This window comes from Marmota flaviventris, chromosome 17 (genome assembly GCF_047511675.1).
Source record: "Marmota flaviventris isolate mMarFla1 chromosome 17, mMarFla1.hap1, whole genome shotgun sequence".
NCBI classification, from domain to species: Eukaryota; Metazoa; Chordata; class Mammalia; order Rodentia; family Sciuridae; genus Marmota; species Marmota flaviventris.
The window spans coordinates 51,893,919-51,913,354 of record NC_092514.1 but is presented as its reverse complement, the minus strand read 5'-3'; the positions used below and the strand labels follow the sequence as shown (position 1 = coordinate 51,913,354).

Below are 19,436 nucleotides of genomic sequence, written 5' to 3'. Positions count from 1 at the left end.
CTCTTATTATTTTTTGGAGACTGGGTCTGCTAAGCTGCCTAGACTGGTCTGGAACTTGGGATTCTTTTGCCTCAGCCTCCTGAGTTGCTAAGTGTGTGCTGTACCCAGCTTACTTAACTATTTTTATGTTTTCCTTCTGAATTTTTACAAAAATATATGTGCTTACTGTATTCAAACATAACAAAGAAGATAGTAAATAGTGCCCAGCACAGTGACACATTCCTAATAATCCTAGCTGCTACAGAGGTTGGCTTAGGAGGATTGCAAATTAGAGGCCAGTCTGGGCAACTTAGCCAGACCCTGTCTCAAAATCAAAAAATAAAAGGGCTGGGGATGTGGGGATGTAGCTCAATGCTAGAGTGCCCTTGGGTTTGATACCCATTACAACCCCCCCCCCCCAAAAAAAAAAAAAAGGAAACAGTGAAGTATATTCTTATCGTCTCCCCGTTGCCAATTTTTCACCCATAATAGCTTAAAAATTATTATGTATACTTCCAGACTTTCCCTAATAATTTGGACAGTGTTGTTGGCACATAGGAATCTAACTTGAACTACTTGTTTCCTGTTGGGTAGATAATATCTAATATTTTGGCATTACCAATCAAGCTGCAGTGAACATTCTACTGTTTTACTATGTATGCATGTATGTGAGCTACTGTAGGATAAGTTTCTAGAAAGATAATGCCTAAGTTAGAAATGCACATTTTATATTTTGGTGGATGCTGTCCCACATCTCTCTGATATTATTTGAAACTCTTTTTATTTTAGTTGTAGATGAACACAATACCTTTATTTATCTTTATGTGGTGCTGAGGATTGAACCCAGGGTCTCATACATGCTAGGCAAGTGCTCTACCACTGAGCTACAACCCCAGCCCTGGACTCTTTTTTCAATTTTTATTTTGGACAGGGTCTCTCCAAGTTTCCTAGGGCCTCACTAAGTTGCCAAGACTGGCAGTCTTCTTGCCTCAGCCTTCTTAGTTGCTGGGACAGCTCTGCTTCCATACCTGACTGGACTATCATTTTCTTATCTTTGTAATGCCAAATACTCTTTTATTTTGCATTACTAGAGATTGAACTCAGAAGTGCTGTATCACTGAGCTGCATCTCCAGACCGTTGTATATTTTATTTAGAGACAGGGTCTAACAAAGGCACTTAAGGTGCTGAAGCTGGCCTTTAATTTGCAATCTTTCTACTTCATGTTCCCAAGAACCTGAGATTACAGGTTGTACGCTTCTGCAACCTTTTCAGATACTGTTTTAATTTTTTAAAAAACACTTTTACTTTGTTTAAATGACAAAATGTTGCCATTAAAATTTTCTAGTCAGTTTCCAAGATTGGTTGTATTTCTGCCTTCTCTTAACTGTTAGTTAAAACTGTGTTGATGAGATTGAACTTTTCAGGTCACTGGTGTTGCTTTACATTTATGAAGAGGATCAATCAAAATTTGTGTTAAGATCCAGGCATCTGGTATTGTACACGCCTGTAATTTTGTAGGCTGAGACCAGAGGATTGCAGCAAGTTCAAGACCTTAGCCTTAGAGAGGCTCTAAGCAAGTTAGTGAGACTAATATAAGAAAAAAGGGCTGTAGATAATGGCTCAGTGGTTAAGTGTCCCTGGGTTCAATCCCTGGTACCAAAAAAATTTGTGTTATGTGTGTCCCATCTATGGTCTGCCCTTATGCCTCCTACCTTCGGTTATCAGGTTGCTGGGTCCATGATAGACATTAATAAAGACTTGCTGGATAAAAAACTAAGCGAATTAGTTTGTATTTAAAGAGCTTGCAGGAGTATTAATTATAAAATATTTTTAGTTAAAATATCTCCAATTCCTGGGGAGGTTTTATTGGATAGAGTAATGAATAATATTGATGTACCATTAAATGGTAAAGCAGTATCTTAAGGTGAGTTGAAGAATGGAAAGAGCATATGGAACCGGACTGGGACAACTGAGTCTAGTCAGGATTTCTAAGTAGCTGTTGCCTTCAGGGCAGGTCCTGTGGTTGATCTCTGCTTCTTACTTCCAAATGGAATAATTGGATTCAACTAGGTAGTTACTGGTTGGCTGACAGTCCTGTCTTATTTGGTCTACATAGCAATTAAAGACACTTTGAAAATTAACCAGTAAAGCACGCGAATATTCCCCTTCATCTTAGTGTAACAAACATATACTATTTAATTTAAAAAAATTTTTCTACTTAGTTGTCTATTCATTTATTATAATACTGGGGTTTGAACCCAAGGGGCCTTGCACCTGTGAGGTAGGTACTCCACCTATATATTTTTTTTTTTTTTTTGGTGTGTGTGTGTGTGTTTGGTTTTTTAGGATTGGAGATTGAACCCAGGAAATGTGCTACTTCACCATCTTGCCCCAGGCTGGTCTTGAATTTGAGATTTTCCTGCCTGAGGCCTGGGATTGCATGTTGCTACCACCCCTGGTATTAATAGGTATACACAGATATTAAGAAGTGAGGCTCGGGCCCGAGGTGCTTGCCTAACATGAGTGAGGCAATGGGTTCAGTCCTTAGAAACACATACATACATACACCCCCCACCCCACACACAATAACAGTATAATATTGGTATAAAAGTATTTCCATTGTTTAAACATGATATATCAATCTTTTGATGTGTTTGTGGATTTAATTCTTCTGAACATAGATTATGAAACCACACTGCTGTGAATGAATGTTAAAAAAAAATCTATTTCAGATTTAGCACTCAGTCCTCAGTGTTCACAAATAACTCATTCAAGTTTGTTTTTGTGGTGCCAGGAAGGAATTAAACCCAGGGCCTTATGCATGCTAGACTAGTGCCTCATCACTGAATCTATCGCTGAACTATGTCCCACTCTCAGTTAAGCAATCAAGTTTAATTTTTTTCCTCGAACACCCCTCCTCTTCCCTCCAGCCAAGGACTAAACTCAGGGCTTTATGCATGCTAGGCAAGCATTCTGCTCCTGAGCTCAATTCCCAGCCCTTCAAGCTTAAATTTAACACCACCTTTTCTTTCACATGTCATAGTTCATTGATAACCCACCTAGTAACACGTTTTATGTGAAGGAAAGGTGATATTCTGGAATTTTGATTAAGTGGTTTGTGTGCAATGTTACAAAATTAAATATGGAATAGAGCTGTTCGGTGATACATCTGAAAGTTAGAAATACCAATGAGAGAATTTAAAGTTGGTTTCATGTTAATAGTTTTCCCCATAATATAAGAACCCACCAAGAGTAATTTAGTGGGTGTTGACATGTGTGAAAATGTCTAATACATTTTTGTTGTTGTTGTTATTGTTGTTACTAGGGATTAAACCCAGGTGTGCTTTACCACTGAGCCACATCCCCAGCCTTTTTTTATTATTTTGAGACAGGGTCTCACTAATTGCTTAGGGCCTTACTAAGTTGCTGAGGCTGCCCTACTTGGTGATCCTCCTGCCTCAACGTCGAAAGTCACTGGGATTATAGATGTGTGCCACCATGCCTGGCCTCTAATATATTTTATAGAAAATTAGAGGATCTTCTAAGCAAAAAGATGGAGCCAAATTGCTTTTTTTAAAAAAATTTTTAAAATTGTTGATAGACCTTTATTTTTTATTCATTTATATAGGGTGCTGAGAATCAAACCCAGTGCCTTATAAGTGCTATCTATGCAAGCGCTACCACTGAGCCACAACCCTAGCCCCCAGATTGCTTTAAATGAGAGTTCTCTCTCATTTAGACATAATTCCCAAATCCTAATCTGATTTAGGTAGCCAGGCATGAAGGTGTATACCTGTAATTTCAGTGAGTTGGGAGGCTGAGGCAAGAGGATTGCAAGTTCCAGACCACCCTCAGCAATTTTATTTTATTTTTATTTTTTATTATTTACACATGACAGTACAATGATCTTGACATTTCATACATTTGAATCAAATGGGGTATCATTTCTCATTTTTCTGATTGTACAGGTTGCAGAATCACATTGGTCATACAGTCACGTATATACATACAGCAATAATGATGTCTATTTTATTCTGCTGCCCTTCCTATCCCCCCTTCCCCTCCCCTCCACTCCCCTCCCATCACTTCTCTCTACCCAATCTAATGTGACACACTGCTTTTTTTCTTTTTCTCCTCACAACATTATACATGTATTCTGTATAACGATGAGGGTCTCCTTCCATCTTCCCTGCAATTCCCTCCTTTTCCCTCCCACCCCTCTTCCCTATTTAGTGGTAATCATCTTCTCATGCTCTTCCTCCCTATCACATTTTGAGTCACCCCCTTTATATCAAAGAAGACATTTGTTTTTTAGGGATTGGCTAACTTCACTTAGCATAATCTGCTCTAATGCCCACCCTCAGCAATTTAGAAAGATCCTGTCTTAAAATTTAAAAGAAGTTTGGGGATGTCACTTAAAGCATCCTGGGTTCCATCTCCCATATAAAAAAGAAAGGTAGAGTGAGATTATTACATGTTATATGTGTATTGAAATGTCACACTGTACTACCCAATAAGTATGTACAATTACCAAAAAGTTAGAATGATTAAAAACAGTAAGGTTTTTTATTAAAATTTTTTTTTCTTTATTCTAGCTTGTCTTTCGTTTACTTGTTTTTGGGGGCCCCGGAGTCAATGATTCAAAGTGGAAAATACTGATAATTCTGTCATTCCTGAACATTTTTTCTTTCATTGAAATTTAGAAGTATGAAAATAACTATTTAAACTAATAGTTTAACAAATTAAATTAGTCTTAAAAGATGAATGACACATGACGAAATGAGAAAATATTGTTTGGTACCCATCTGTAATATAATTTTAAAACTAAGCAATTTTAAATAGTTAAGTGCCTTTGGTTTTTTTCCCCATTAGGTTTGTAAATACTATCTCTGTGGTTTTTGTCCTGCGGAGTTATTCACAAATACCCGTTCTGATCTTGGTAAGTTAATTTTCAGTGTAACTTTTATCAAATGTATGATTTTATAAATACTTTCTTTGTAATTCTTGAAAATTACTGATAAGTAATTTCTTACTTGGCTAAATTTTTGAATATGTTCATAAACGCCTATGTGATTGTATATGACTTAGCTGGATAGAGTGGCACAAGCCTTTAAATCCTAGCTACCGAGGAGGCCAAGGCAGGAGGACATCAATTTTGAGGCTAACCCAGACAATTAGTGAGACCCTGTCTCAAAATTTAAAAAATGGGCTGGGTGTGTGTCTCCATTGTAGAGTGCCACATCCCCACTACAGGGTGTGGCAGGGAGATGGCTTACTTAAACATAATGTCTATTTCTGTTCCCTTCTAAAATTCTACTAAAATGAAAATTAAAAAAACAATGACAGTGAAAAGAGATAACATTAGAGATTTCAGGACATTTATAGAAGATAGCAAATATTAACAGAGCAGAGAAACTTCTATCCCTAAAAGCCTATAGAAGAGAGTACTAAGTGGAAGTGCGTGAGTACAGCCTACCCCTAGGCAGGTTCAGGGTATGGTTACCACAGAAGGGAGGGCTGAGTCATGAGGCTAAAATTGAGCGATAAGTGTAAGTTAAGGGTTTTTCAACTGTGACACTATAAAATTTTTAAGCCAGTTTTTGGGAGCTGTCCCATGCATTGTACGATATTTAGCAACATACCTGTCCTATACCCTTTATATGTCAGTAGCACTCTCCAGCTGTGACAGCCAGAATTGTCTTTAGACATTGCCAAATGTTTCCTGAGGGGACAAATTGCTCTTGGTGGAGAGCCATTAGTTTAGGTGGTCATGTGCATCTGTTGACTTTACCTTTCTCACTCCAGTGCCCCAGGAGGATAAAGGGTTACATTCTGCATTGGACTAGAGAGATTAGTTCATCTGAACTACAAAATGCAAAAATTTTTGTTAGTTGACAAAAGTCAATTATTTCAAGTATGGTACATAATTAATATTCTAGATCCTTAAAAGTTAATTAATCAACATCTTTGGTTTTGTGTGTTAGGAACATATTGGGGCTGGAAGAATCTAGATCTTGAAATTCTAGATAGAACAGGACAATGATGAGTGATAAATGAGACTACAATAGATTAAATGAGACTGTATTCTTTTTTAGTACTGAGGTTTGAACTTGAGGTGCTTATCTCTGAACCACATCTCGAGCCATTTTATTTTATTTTGTTTTTTGTACTGGCGATTAAACCATTGAGCCATATCCCCAGCCCTTTTTATTTTTCATTTAGAGACAGAGTCTCATTAAGTTGCTGAGGCTGGCCTCAAACTTGTGATTTTCCTACCTTAGCCTCCTGAGTCTGTATTCTTAATAGTAGGGTCTTATTCTTCCCTCTTTGCAGAAGAATAAAGCTAGGTGCTTTTTGTTGTTGTTTTTACTGGGCAGAAGAGAATTCTTCTCCAGAGAAAGTACAGTTTCAGAGATGTGATGTCTTTGAATACTGACCCTTGGGGGAATCTCCTAAAAGAAAATCTCAGTACCTGATTTTCCTTTGGTAAAAAGCCCTTAGTGACAAACTGCCTATCCATTACCAGCTTCTAGGCAGATTTTGGAAAAACTTTTTAAAAATCAGTTGTTGCCAAGGAACACCAGCCAGGTACTTGAAGAAAGTCTTCAACATGACAGACGGACAAAACCAATAGCAGGGTGGGAGTCTTAGTGGAATTAGGAAATGGGGAAACTGTTTGAAATTAGAAAAATACTGTTTCAAAAGATTGAATGATTGATATATAATGAGGAATTGAACCCAGGGTCTCATTGCATATTAGGCAAGCAGTGCTCTACCACTGAGCTATATCTCCCAACACTTTTTTTTTTTTTTTTTTTTTGAGACAGGGTCTTGTTATGTTGCTCAGGCTGGTTTTGAACTTGGGATTCTCCTGCTTCAGCCTCCTGATTAGTTGGGATCACAGGTGTGTGCCATCATGCTCAGCAAAATCTTTAGTATCACACACTTATCAGAAAGAACAGAATAGTATACACAGGAACCTTTGAAAAATTAGAGCTGTTAGAAATTAGAACTGAGGAAATCTGAAGTAAAAATCACTAGAAAGATTTGAAAATAAAATTAAGAAAATCGGCTGAAATGTTGGGCAATAGAACAGTAAAAGATTAACGTTTTTAAGATAAATTAGATTGGTCCAGTAACACTAATACCAGATTAGTAGTTCCATACAGAGAATACAGACATGGGAGGAAATTATCAAATATGTAAGAAAAAAAATTTGCAGTACATATTGTTATCAGTCTTTAGATTGCATAGTTATTCAAGCTGACTGCGCAATGAATGAAAAGATTTCGGTTGAGGTATATCATATTTTAGAACATCAAGGATGGATGTGTGTGTAGGTCATAGAATTATGAATCAGAATGGCCTAAGACTTGTCAGTAGCAACACAGGAATCTTGAACACTGTAACAGAAACACCACACCCTCAGTGTTCTGAGTGAATATACATTTTTATTAAGGTTTGCAATGTAGCTGAACATCAAAGTAGGAAGGTGAGAGACATATTTAGACATTCAAGTTTTGGGGGGGGGGTATTGGGAATTGAACCCAGAGGGACTTTACCACCAAGCTATATCCCTAGACCTTTTTGAGATGGGGTTAAGTTGCTGAGGCTGGTCTTGAACTTGTGATCCCCAGTTGCTAGGATTATAAATGTGCCTTTGTGCCTGACTAGACATCCAAGGTTTTAACATAAATCTCTTTTTGACTTTTCCGAGAGCAGAAAGGGAATTCCTCAGGGTGACAGCTCAGTAGTAAGCTTAGAAAATAAGCATCCCAGATTGAAGCAAGACAGAAGGCTCATGCAATAAAGCCCAGCTGTTTATCTGGTGTATTTTGAGCCCTAAAGGGAAATTAGTGTTAGTAAACTATCTAGTTTCTATAGCTGAGTTCACATGTTTGAGAAGGATCTAGAAATTGGCATGTAGAAAACAAATGAAAAAAAATTCCAAGAGAAATACATCAGAGAGTTCATCATGATGTTCCTTTTATTTAGCTCAGAAGGGAATATTTGGTCAAAATATAAACATCAAATCTTTTTTATCCTAAAATTTTGGTGTTTAAGATCAGTACACCAAGAAAAAGCAAAATAAAAATAACATTTAGAAATATGGAGGTAAATTCCAGAAGAAATAACTTTAAATGTTGAAATTGGTTGGTTTTTGGAGACTAGAGTGCTTGTTTGGTGCTATTTGCAGGTAACGTGAAAATCATAAATGTCAGTGGTGGTTCAGATCAGTGCTACCACATCTAAGTTTCCTTTGGTGGTAATAAGGAACAATTTCCTTTCCCTTCCATCCTTCCTGTCTTTTCTTCCCATATAGTTGCTTTTCATTATGTTCTTCTTGAAGAATGAAGACTAATTTGCATGTGCTGTTGGGCATAATGCTTCATGGTTTGTTAGGGTGCCTACAGACTACTAAGTGATTAAATGGATTTATTGGTTATTTTATTTTTTAATATATATATTTTTTACTACAGTACCAGGATTTAAACACAGAGCTTCACACATGTTAATAATCAAGTGCTCCACCACTGAGCTACATTCTCAGCTCTTTTATTTTGTGATAATATTTAACTTAGTTGCCCAGGCTGATCTCCCAACATTTTTTTTTTAATTGTTCTTTTTAGATATACATGACAGTAGAGTGTATTTTGACATATTATACAAACATGGAGTATGGATGTACATGATATGAAGTTAATCTGGCCATGTATTTATGTATGAATGTAGGAAAGTTATGTCTGATTTATTCAACTGTCTTTCCTAGCCCCATCCGCTGTCCCTTCTCTTCATTCCCCTTTGTCTAATCCAGTGAACTTCTATTCCCCCCACTCTTACTATGTGTTAGTATCTGCATATCAGAGAACATTCAGCTTTTGGTTTGGGGGATTGACTTACTTCACTTAGCATGATAGTCCATTTACTCACAAATGCCATAATTTCTTCTTCCTTTTTAAAAATATTTTTATTAGTTATTGATGGACCCTTATTTATTTATTTGCTTATATGTGGTGCTGAGAAGCAAACCCAGTGCCTCACACATGCTAGGCAAGCCACAACCCAGGCCCCACAATTTCTTCTTTATGGCTGAGTAATGTTCCATTGTGGTCTTCCAGCTTTTGGTCTTCCTGCCTCAGTTTTCTGAGTAGCTTGGATTATAGGTATAGGTATGGTTCACAATGCCCAGCTTCTTTTTCTCTTTTAAAAAAGGAAAAAATGGGTTGGGGATGTGGCTCAAGCGGTAGCGCACCTACAAACAGCAGCACCACATACAAAGAAAGATGTTGTGTCCGCCGAAAACTAGAAAATGAATATTAAAGAATTCTCTCTCTCTCTCTGAATGAATGAATGAATGAATAAAAAAGGAAAAAATAACTTTTGGTAAGAAGAAAGGTTGTTAACTGTTACAAAATAATTTATACATTCCTATTATTCCTTTTTTTTCTCCCAGGTCCATGTGAAAAAATTCATGATGAAAATCTACGAAAACAGTAAGTTGGACTTTTGTTCTTTTTCTCCTAGTCATTATTTGATTTAAAGGGACAAATATTATAGAAGTAATTGGAATTGCTATAAAATAATTAACTACTAGAGAGTCATTTACTGGCTTGGTGTGTGTGGTAAGAAAGTTATATAACTTTAATAATAGTATTGTTAGCTGCCAGGAGTATGTGTTCTATGCCAAACTTTTGTATATCACAGTTACTTTTGAACAGCCCCAGTTTTTGTTTTGTTTTGTACTAGTGGGGATGAACCTAGGGGTGCTTTACCACTGAGCTATATCCTGAGGCTTTAAATTTTTTTTTTTTTTTTTTTGAAATTTTGAGACATGGTCTCTCTAAGTTGCCATGGTCTCTCTAAGTTCAACTTGCAGTCCTCCTGCCTCAGCCTCCCAAGTCACTGGGGTTATATGCATGTGCCACTATACCCTGCAAGTCCCAGTTTTATAGATGAGACCTAATCTAGGTCCAGGGTCTCTGATACATCTGGTATAGTGGTAGAGCTGGGGAGTCAAATTCCTTTGTTAAACCCGTATTCTTAACCAAACCTGTTGCAGCATATTGTCTTCTCTTCAGGATGAGAGACAACAAGAAATTTACTTCATATACATTACTTACGTTTCAGCTTAAGTGCTGTAGTCCTTGAGACTAGTTAATATAGAATATGTGAATTGAAATGGATAAAGGTGTGTTCATTTTCATTTTACCAGGTATGAGAAGAGTTCTCGTTTTATGAAAGTTGGCTATGAGAGAGATTTTTTACGATACTTACAGAGCTTACTTGCAGAAGTAGAACGTAGAATCAGACGAGGCCATGCCCGACTGGCATTATCTCAAAACCAACAGTCCTCTGGGGTAAGTGTAAAGTGGATTTACAGCCTATTTCTTCTTTTTTTTTCTTCCTGTGGTTCCAGTCATCAAACCCAGGGCCATCCTAGGCAAGTGCTCTTCCACTGAATTGCATCCCTAACCAAATTACAGTCTGAATAAAGGTTCTTTGTTCTCTGGAGACTCCTAACATTTTGTCTTCTATTCCCTACTTTGTACTTTTAGAATGATATAAAACTTGAAAGGCATTTTTTCAGTCTTAACTATTATAACATTGTTTTGCTAATCGTAACATTTTTCTAAGTGTCACTAACTGAAAAGATTGTGATTTACTGACAAATTGAAGTTAGTTAAATTACTATTCTTGTGATTAAACATTTCAATTATTAAATAAAAATGATATGTGAGAGTTTGAATGTTTGCTTTTTACTTGTTGATGACACATTTTGTTTTCAACAGGCAGCTGGCCCAACAGGTAAAAATGAAGAAAAAATTCAGGTTCTAACAGACAAAATTGATGTGCTCCTACAGCAGGTGAGAATTATATTCATTAATGTCAGTTAATATTTAAGTCAAACACTTAACTAATGTGAGAATGACACATATGAAAAGATATTCAACATTATCAGTCCTTTAGGAAAATACACATTACAACCACAATGAGATTACTTTTGTTTTAAATGGCCCAGCTGGGCGCTGTGGTGCAGGCTTGTAATCCCAGCATCTTAGGAGGCTTAGGCAGGAGAATTGTGACTTCAAAGCCAGCCTCAGCAAAAGTGAGGTGCTAAGCAACTCAGTGAGACCCTGTCTCTAAATAAAATACAAAATAAGGCTGGGGATGTGGCTCAGTGCTCCAGTGCCCCTGAGTTCAATCTCTGGTATCAAACAAACAAATAAATAAGGCCCATACCAAGAGTCAGTGAGAATTTGGGCTAAATGGAAAAATAAACCTTGATGGTAAATGTAAAATGTATAGCCACCTTGGAATAGAGTTTATGTGTTTCTTAAAAAGTAAAAAATAAAACATGAGCTATCCTCTTCTAAGAAGTATTTACCCTAGATAATTGAAAACTTGGTCTACACAGTGACTTGTGCAACAGTAATCTTAAGAGATTTGTTCGTAATGGACAGAAAATAAAAACCCTAAGCTAGCAATAATTCAAATGTCCATCAACAGGTAAGTGGATAATTAATTGTGATATAACCATACAGTAGAAATTGAATATTGGATAATAGAAAGGAGTTAACTACATGTAAAGTATAATGAATCTTAAAGTAATTAGAGTGAAAGAACCCAGGCCATTAAAGGAATACAAACTGTATTCAATTTGTGTAAAGTTTAGAAAATGCAAAACAATCCTAGTGACAGCAAAATCATTGTTTGCTTGGGCATATGAGTGAAGTGAGATTGAGGTTGGAAGAAGCACTAAAAAGAGGGAGAAACCTTACAGGGTGGTGGGATATATTCATTATCTAGATGCTGGTGATGATTTTCATGGGTTTGTGCCTATGTCCATACATCAAATTCTGTAACTTTATTTTATTTAATGTCATTAGGCTGTTTTAAAAAAATCAAAAGGGTAAATTAAACCCAAAGAGATTTCAGTAAACAAACAAAATTAAAAACCCCACAATACTACTAGATGCTAATGAAGCATGGGAGGAATACAAAAATATATTTAGTTTGATTAGAAAGGATTTTGATTTTGGTTTTTATCCCTATCCTTTTTAGATTGAAGAATTAGGATCTGAAGGAAAGGTAGAAGAAGCCCAGGGAATGATGAAATTAGTTGAACAGCTAAAAGAAGAGAGAGAATTGCTTAGATCTACAACCTCGGTGAGTAAACCTACTTTCTTTTAAATTACCTAGCCTGTTAAAATTTCTATAAATTTCTTGGGATTAGTTCCTAATTGAGAACCTTTGAAGATATTTTCCCTAATATCCTAAATAATGAGTCATCAAACATTTTCTTCAATATATAATATAGGTTTACATGTCATAGCTTCTAAGCTCTGCTTCATATTGTGAAAGTAGCCTTAGACAACCTGAAAATACAGGGAAAAAAAAAGAAAAGAAAATTAAAAACCTCAAAACTCATTTTCTTCTATAATATACTGACAGCTCAGATAATTTTTTGTTTGTTTATAGTTTAGCACTGGGGATTAAGTCAAGGATGTCAGGCAAACGATCTGTCACTTAGCTACACCTCTAGCCCAGATTATTATTGAGATCCCTAGATGTGTGGGGTTTTCATCCCACCAGCAAGTGATCAGTTCTGCTGCAGCAGCAGGCACCAACTGGAAGTCTTATAATTTAATTCAGTTCTGACACTGTCTATCCAGGAGATAGTGTTAGATCTCATAGATTAAGGACTCAGTCTCTAAGACTGCTCCCACATGGACACACCATTTGCCAGTCGCGTGCTCTAGGTTTTGTTTTGTCTTTAACCTGTGCTTCTGATTTACTGGCCATAAATTCATCGTTCCAACAAACCTTTACCTCAGGTTCAGTTAATTTGCTTGGGTTCCATCCCCAGCTCCACAGGAAATAAAAATAAAATGGGGGGAAAAAAGGATATTACAAAGGATGCAAATGAAGAATTGCATAGGTGAGGTATGGGAGAAGGAGTACAGAACATCCATGCCCTCTTTGTGTGCACCATCTTTCAGGAATTTCCAGGTGTTCAGTATCTGGAAGCTCTCTAGACCTTGTTCTTTTGGAGGTTTATGAAGACTTCATTGCATGAGCATGATGGAAACATGGACAATCATAGAGAAATGTGATTAAAAAATATGATGTAATGCAATAAACTAAGTAGGGAATCCTAGCAGTACTGGCTGTGTAGCATTCTTCCTGGGTACTGGGTAGAATCGCTTCTGAATTAGGGGTCCTGTGACCTACTGTTAGATAAGGTAGGTCAGAGAATTTCTTTATGGCTAACTCCAAAATAGAAAGATGGGAAAAGGTTTGTTTCTATGACCTACATTGGTGAAGAGAATATTTAATTTGTGTGCCCCGCCGCAGGGATTTAATTTGTATGGCCTGCCTCAGGGAAGGAGTTAAGAGCCAGGAACCATGGGTGAAAACAAAATAAAAAAATACATGTGTTTCTCACCATAGAAATGTATAAACAATTGGATATGGTTATGTTCTATCAATAAAACATTATTTTCAATAGTAGTTCTTGGGCTGCCGGCTTGCTGACTTCTGCCTTAAATCATAAATATGCATTTACATCTGGGTTTTATTTTCATTTTTGTTGCAGTATGTTACACAGTACATGTTTATCTTAATTAAAAATTAGCAGACTCTTAAAATACCTCCTACTTTGTTAACTTTTTTTGGTACTGGAAATTGAACCCAGGGGCACTTTACCACTGAGTCACATACTCAGCCTTTTATTTATTTATTTTAAGACAGGGTCTCACTAAGTTGCTCAGGCTCACTTTAAACGTGTGATTTTCCACCTTCAACCTCCTGAGTCGCTGGGATTATAGGCATGTTGCCACCACCCGTTTTTATTTCAAGACAGGATCTCACTAAGTTTTTCAGTGTAGTTTTGAACATGTAATCCTCTAGCCTCAGCCTCCTGTGTATCTGGGATTACAGGTGTGTGCCACGACACCCATCTTCTTAATGCTTTTTGAATATGCACAGATGCCTATTGAACCTACAGAAGAAATGTGAATTCAGACTAAAATAGATAATTTCCTGAAAGATAGTTTAAATTTCTCAAGGCGATGTGGATATTAAACAGTTAAAAGTTGAGCAGTCATCTCAGCACCTTTCTTAGATGATAGGCAAGTTGATTGCTTTTGCCATGTGACCAGCCACTCTTAAAAAGTAGACCAATTGTTGTTCAAATGGAAAATTCGTACATATTAGAAATCTGTTTTAAATGGTAAGTTCTTTTTGAGAGTTTTTATTGGTTTCTCAGCTATTCTTTTTATTTTTGGTTCTTTTTTGTTGTGTTTGTTACCAGGGATTGAACCCAAGAGTACTTAACCACTGAGTCACATTCCCAGCCCCCCACCTCCCACTTTAAATATTTTTTTAGTTGTAGATGGACACAATATCTTTTATTTTATTTATTTATTTTTATGTGGTGCTGAGGATGGAACCCAGTGCCTCACACATTCAAGGGAAGCGCTAAGTTTCTTGGGGCCTCACTAAATTGCTGAGGCTGGCTTTGAACTTTCAATCCTCCTGCCTCTGTCTTCCCAGTTACTGGGATTACAGGTATGCACCACTATGCCTGGCCCTCAGTCTGCAGTTTTTTGTTGTTGTTACTGTTTTATTTTTTATTTTTTAAGTTGTAAACAGGCAGTATGCCTTTATTTTGGTATGTGGTGCTAAGGATCGAACCCAGTGCCTCACACATGGTAGCAAAGTGCTCTGCCACCTTGGAGCCACAGCCCCTCTTTTTGGGTCTCGATGAGTTGGTGAGGCTGACCTTGAATATAGGTTTCTCCTGCCTCAGCCTCCTGAGTTGTGGGGATTACAGGGCCTGCAACACTGTGCCCGACTTAGATGTTCACTGTAATAACTGTATTTATCATTTCAGACGATTGAAAGTTTTGCTGCCCAAGAAAAACAAATGGAAGTTTGTGAAGTATGTGGAGCCTTTTTGATAGTAGGAGATGCACAGTCCCGGGTAGATGATCATTTGATGGGAAAACAACATATGGGCTATGCCAAAATTAAAGCTACAGTAGAAGAATTGAAAGTAAGTTTCTTGTAAGCATATATTTTTAACTTTAGTTAACACTGAATTATAACTTTTGGCTATAACTAGCTGTCACTAAAAATAACTATTTTAACATAGCTAAAAATAGTCTCGTGGAGATATAAACCACTCATTAATATTTTATTGATGTTTGTATTTGTTTAAAGACATAATCCCTGTGAAGTTTTGGTATTCATCAAACTGATGTACTGTTGTCACTCTAAAGTATTAAAAATTTGGGGAGAATTACCTGAAGAATTGGTTAAAGTAAAGATATCTTGTGTACATACATACTCATATTGGAATAGATACATTTCCCCTGAGGGCATTGAATTTGGCCTACAGATTGCTTTGCATTAGGTATTATATTTTTACTGTTTTTAAGATTTTAGTTGTGTAAAAATGCAATCTGAGGGGTTGGGGACCCAGCTCAATGGTAGAGTGCTTGCATAACATTTGTGAGCCCCACAGAACAAAAATCGGAAATCCAACTTGATTTTCCTAGGAAAAGTTAAGAAAAAGAACTGAAGAACCTGATCGGGATGAGCGTCTTAAAAAAGAGAAACAGGAAAGAGAAGAAAGAGAAAAAGAACGGGAGAGAGAAAGGGAAGAAAGGGAAAGGAAAAGACGTAGAGAAGAGGAAGAAAGAGAAAAAGAAAGAGCTCGAGATAGAGAAAGAAGAAAGAGAAGCCGTTCACGAAGTAGACATTCAAGCCGAACTTCTGACCGAAGATGCAGCAGGTCTCGGGACCATAAAAGATCACGAAGTAGGGAAAGAAGGCGAAGCAGGTATACAAAACTGTACAGCAGGGTCTCACTCATAATGACCCCATAATAAGCAGTAGTAATTACTGATATTAGTCATTAGGATGATACTTGAAAATATGGATGCTCCTCAGCTTAACAGTTGAGTTATCAGTTAAGCCTGTTGTAAGTTGAAAATATTGTAAGTGAAAATGCATTTTGTACACCTGTAGAACATCAGAGTTATTTACCCTTACGATTGTGTGACTGATTAAGAGCTGTAGCCAGTGTCCAGTATCAAAAGAGATACATCAAGATATTGTATCACATATTACGGGGGTATAACAAAATTCTAAATTTGAAGTACTGGATTTTGCTCTTAACATTACTTTTGCACTGTCGTTAAGTTGAAAAATTGTAAGTTGAGGACTGGCTGTATTCTTAAGTACCGTGATAGAAAATGAATTTTCAATCAGTGAATGGTCCCATCTTTCTTTATTTATTTTGGTACTGGGGAATGAACTCAGGGGCTCTTAGCCACTGAGCCACATCCCCAGCTCTATTTTATTTAAGACAGGTCTCACTGAGTTGCTTAAGTGCCTCGCTTTGGCTGAGGCTGGCTTTGAACTGGCAATCCTCTTGTCTCAACTTCCCAAGCCACTGGGATTACCGGTGTGCACCACGCAACTTCTTCACTATTTCCCATCTGTCTAGTAGATTTGTTAAAAATCTGTTTAGAAAATTACTATACAGATGGTTTGTCTCTTACATGCCTTCTCTTTTCACTAATTCTAGGAAGAAACAAAATATGAAATCACCTTTGCTGTTTTAATTAGAATTATAGTTGGAAATAAGTCTTAAAAGAGCAGTGATTACTGTGTTGATTTATAACTGTGATAAATTGAGTTTAGAACGATTTTTTTGGTCATTTTTAATTAAGATTTCCAAAGTAAAATGTTTTAGTAGTAAGCTCTGTTTGCTTTTTAAGGGAAAGTTTTGTTTTGTCTTGTTAATTATTCAACAGTTTGTATTTCATGGCCCTTTTTTATTGTAATACTAGTTGAAGTTGGCTTTCTTTTCTGTTTTAAATTATTAAGAAGTAGAGAGCGACGAAGAAGCAGAAGCCATGACAGATCAGAAAGAAAACACAGGTCTCGCAGTCGAGATCGAAGAAGGTCAAAAAGCCGAGATCGAAAGTCATATAAGCACAGGAGCAAAAGTCGGGACAGAGAACAAGACAGAAAATCCAAGGAGAAAGGTTAGTTTATATGAGAATTCAGTTCATTGAGTGGCTTACCACAACTTAGTATCTTTTTTTTTTTTTAAATCTAACAGGTAGAGTTCATTTTCAAGGTGTATTTATTCATTTAAGGAACACTATTTAGTAGAAGACAGGTGTTCTTCCCCCCCTTTCCTGCTCAGACTTGAGAGTGACAGTTGACCTGAATTTTCTTATACCATATCAAAACTACACCCTTCAGTTGGTAACCTGAGATTTTTCATATAGAAACTTACAGGGTTATTCAGAGTTATTAGGCTGTAGAATTTGTTAGGTAATTCACTGCAAGATAGTATTCCATAATGTCTTGCAACATAAATGTACATTGTCACATCGATTCTCATAACATTCATAATTCAGTTAATTTGGTAATTAATTTCTAAGTTCTCAGAAGTCGAATACCTTATGTGTTAATCATGTTTTATATTGAATTACCATGCTCTTTCCCTTCCATGTTCTCTAACTTCCCCATATCTGAAACACTATGCTATTAGCACCATTATTGGGCTTTTAAATTTTGTTATGGCCGTAGTGGTACACGCGTGTAATCCCAGCTACTTGGGAGGCTGAGGCAGGAGGATCCCAAGTTTGAGGCAGACTGGGTAACTTTTTGAGACCTTTTCTTAAGAAAAAAAAGCTGGGGTTGTAGCTCAGTGGCAGAGTGTCACATGATCCCCAACACCCAAATTAACTTCGGCGTGTTTTCACAAAAATAATCTCTTGCCTGACATGGTAGTGCATGAGTAATCCTGTGACTCTGGAGGCCTAGGAAGAAGGATCAAAGTTCAAGGCTAGCCTTACAACTTAGCGTGACTCTTTCAATATAAAAAATAAAATGGGTTGGGGATGTGGCTTAGTGTTATTAGTGGGTTTAATCCTCACTAACAAAAAAAAAAATAGTCTCATCTTTTAACTTAGCCTTTATAAAAAGATAATTCTCTTAATCATTAAGGGCTCCTTTCTGCATTTTATTTTCACATTCTTTCAGCATCTTCTATTTTGTATTGACAGGGCTGTTTTTGCTTTACATGGTTTTAGGAATGAGTGAAAGGGCCTGTTTATAATTTTCTCAGCTGAACTGTTTCCTCCTGTTCTGAATGTCTTTTTTCCATGTTTGATTACCAACATAAATATTTTCTTTTTCTTTTTTTTTAGTTTATTATGCTCATCTTTATGTGGTACTCATGTAGAACCTGTCTTCTTTTGTCAGACTTAAATTTTTTGCTAAATTGAGTTAGAAAGGTATCAACACGAACAGTGGGCTTTTGGGAGGGGACTCCTAATTTTGTGTTACTAATAAGTGTGCCCTATGTATCTTACATATGTTAGCCTTTTCTGTAACAATGAATAAATACTGAAAAGTAAGAACAAGGATGGGTTTTTCAACTTTATACTATAAAGAGCTTTAATATTTGCCAGTTAAGTTCAGAAATTACCTTTATCCTTAAAGGCAGTTGCTGTAAAGGGTTACTGATTTCTATTAGTTTTGAGAAAATTTCACCCAACCTTTTTGAAAAACACTCAATGTAATTTTGGGGTGAGGTGTTCACTGTTAAGAGCCCCGTGTAGATGTCAGAGACCAAATTAATCACCACAACAACCCTTGCTTTTAGCAGTTTTTTAATTCTGTATACCTGTTACTTGAGTTGCTCTATTCCATTTGTGCTACTTAAAATAAATTGGGTTAGTTTGTATGAACAAAAAGCTAGCATTTATAAGAATTGAACTGTAAGTGGCACTGGTCTGACTAAATGAAAATAGGCAGTCATGTTTGTATCATTTCTGGATGGAGCAAAAAGATATCCTAAATTGCCTATCTATAATCCCAGTTGTAATGATGGCATGGAATTTAGTGAAATTCTTATATAAGCAAAATAAGCCAAGATGTTTAGATTGTGAACATCAAGGATATTCCTAGTGACACTTGGAGAAAGGATGAAAGACTGGATACTGAGGGTGGGGAGGTGGAATATGTATGTATGTCAGGCTGTTTGAATTAGCTGGGCATGCCAGTATAGATATAAATTTTCATATCCCTTTTAGAAATGATGAGTTCTTTGGCTTTCAAAGATGTCATGTAGCTGTTTAGGTACTCCTAAATATATAAATGACTAAAGGTATGGACTTAGGGGACAGGTTGAGCAGTAGCAAGCATTTGATAATGACAGATGAGTTTAGGTAAGTTTGCTAGTCCACATGCTATAATGGAGGCAGTTTAACCCCTCAGATGAGAAGTGATTTCTCACACAAAGCTATTTTATGGTCAGTTAGTTTAGGGTGCTCTCTTTGTTAAGAGCTTCCTTTTAATTCATAGCCCTAAAATCCACACACTTTGTGGATGTCCTTGGGACTATTAAGATCTACCATATTTACAT

The 19,436-nt window shown here is 36.6% G+C and overlaps 1 protein-coding gene across 8 annotated transcripts in view; it reads left to right on the top strand.

Moving 5' to 3' along the window:
- Luc7l3 (LUC7 like 3 pre-mRNA splicing factor) overlaps window positions 1–19,436 on the top strand; it is a 30,100-nt gene that overhangs the window by 7,337 nt on the left and 3,327 nt on the right. For 6 of the 8 annotated variants that reach the window (XM_027924709.2, XM_071603720.1, XM_071603719.1 and 3 more), the window contains exons 2-9: window positions 4,853–4,919; window positions 9,435–9,474; window positions 10,194–10,338; window positions 10,771–10,845; window positions 12,044–12,148; window positions 14,877–15,038; window positions 15,544–15,827; window positions 16,880–17,040. In XM_027924709.2, the coding sequence (XP_027780510.1) occupies window positions 4,853–4,919; window positions 9,435–9,474; window positions 10,194–10,338; window positions 10,771–10,845; window positions 12,044–12,148; window positions 14,877–15,038; window positions 15,544–15,827; window positions 16,880–17,040 (1,039 nt within the window). Of the gene's footprint in view, window positions 1–4,852; window positions 4,920–6,807; window positions 6,885–9,434; window positions 9,475–10,193; window positions 10,339–10,770; window positions 10,846–12,043; window positions 12,149–14,876; window positions 15,039–15,543; window positions 15,828–16,879; window positions 17,041–19,436 lie in introns of those variants that run through there. The other 2 variants (XM_027924708.2, XM_071603721.1) reach the window with 2 other exon arrangements.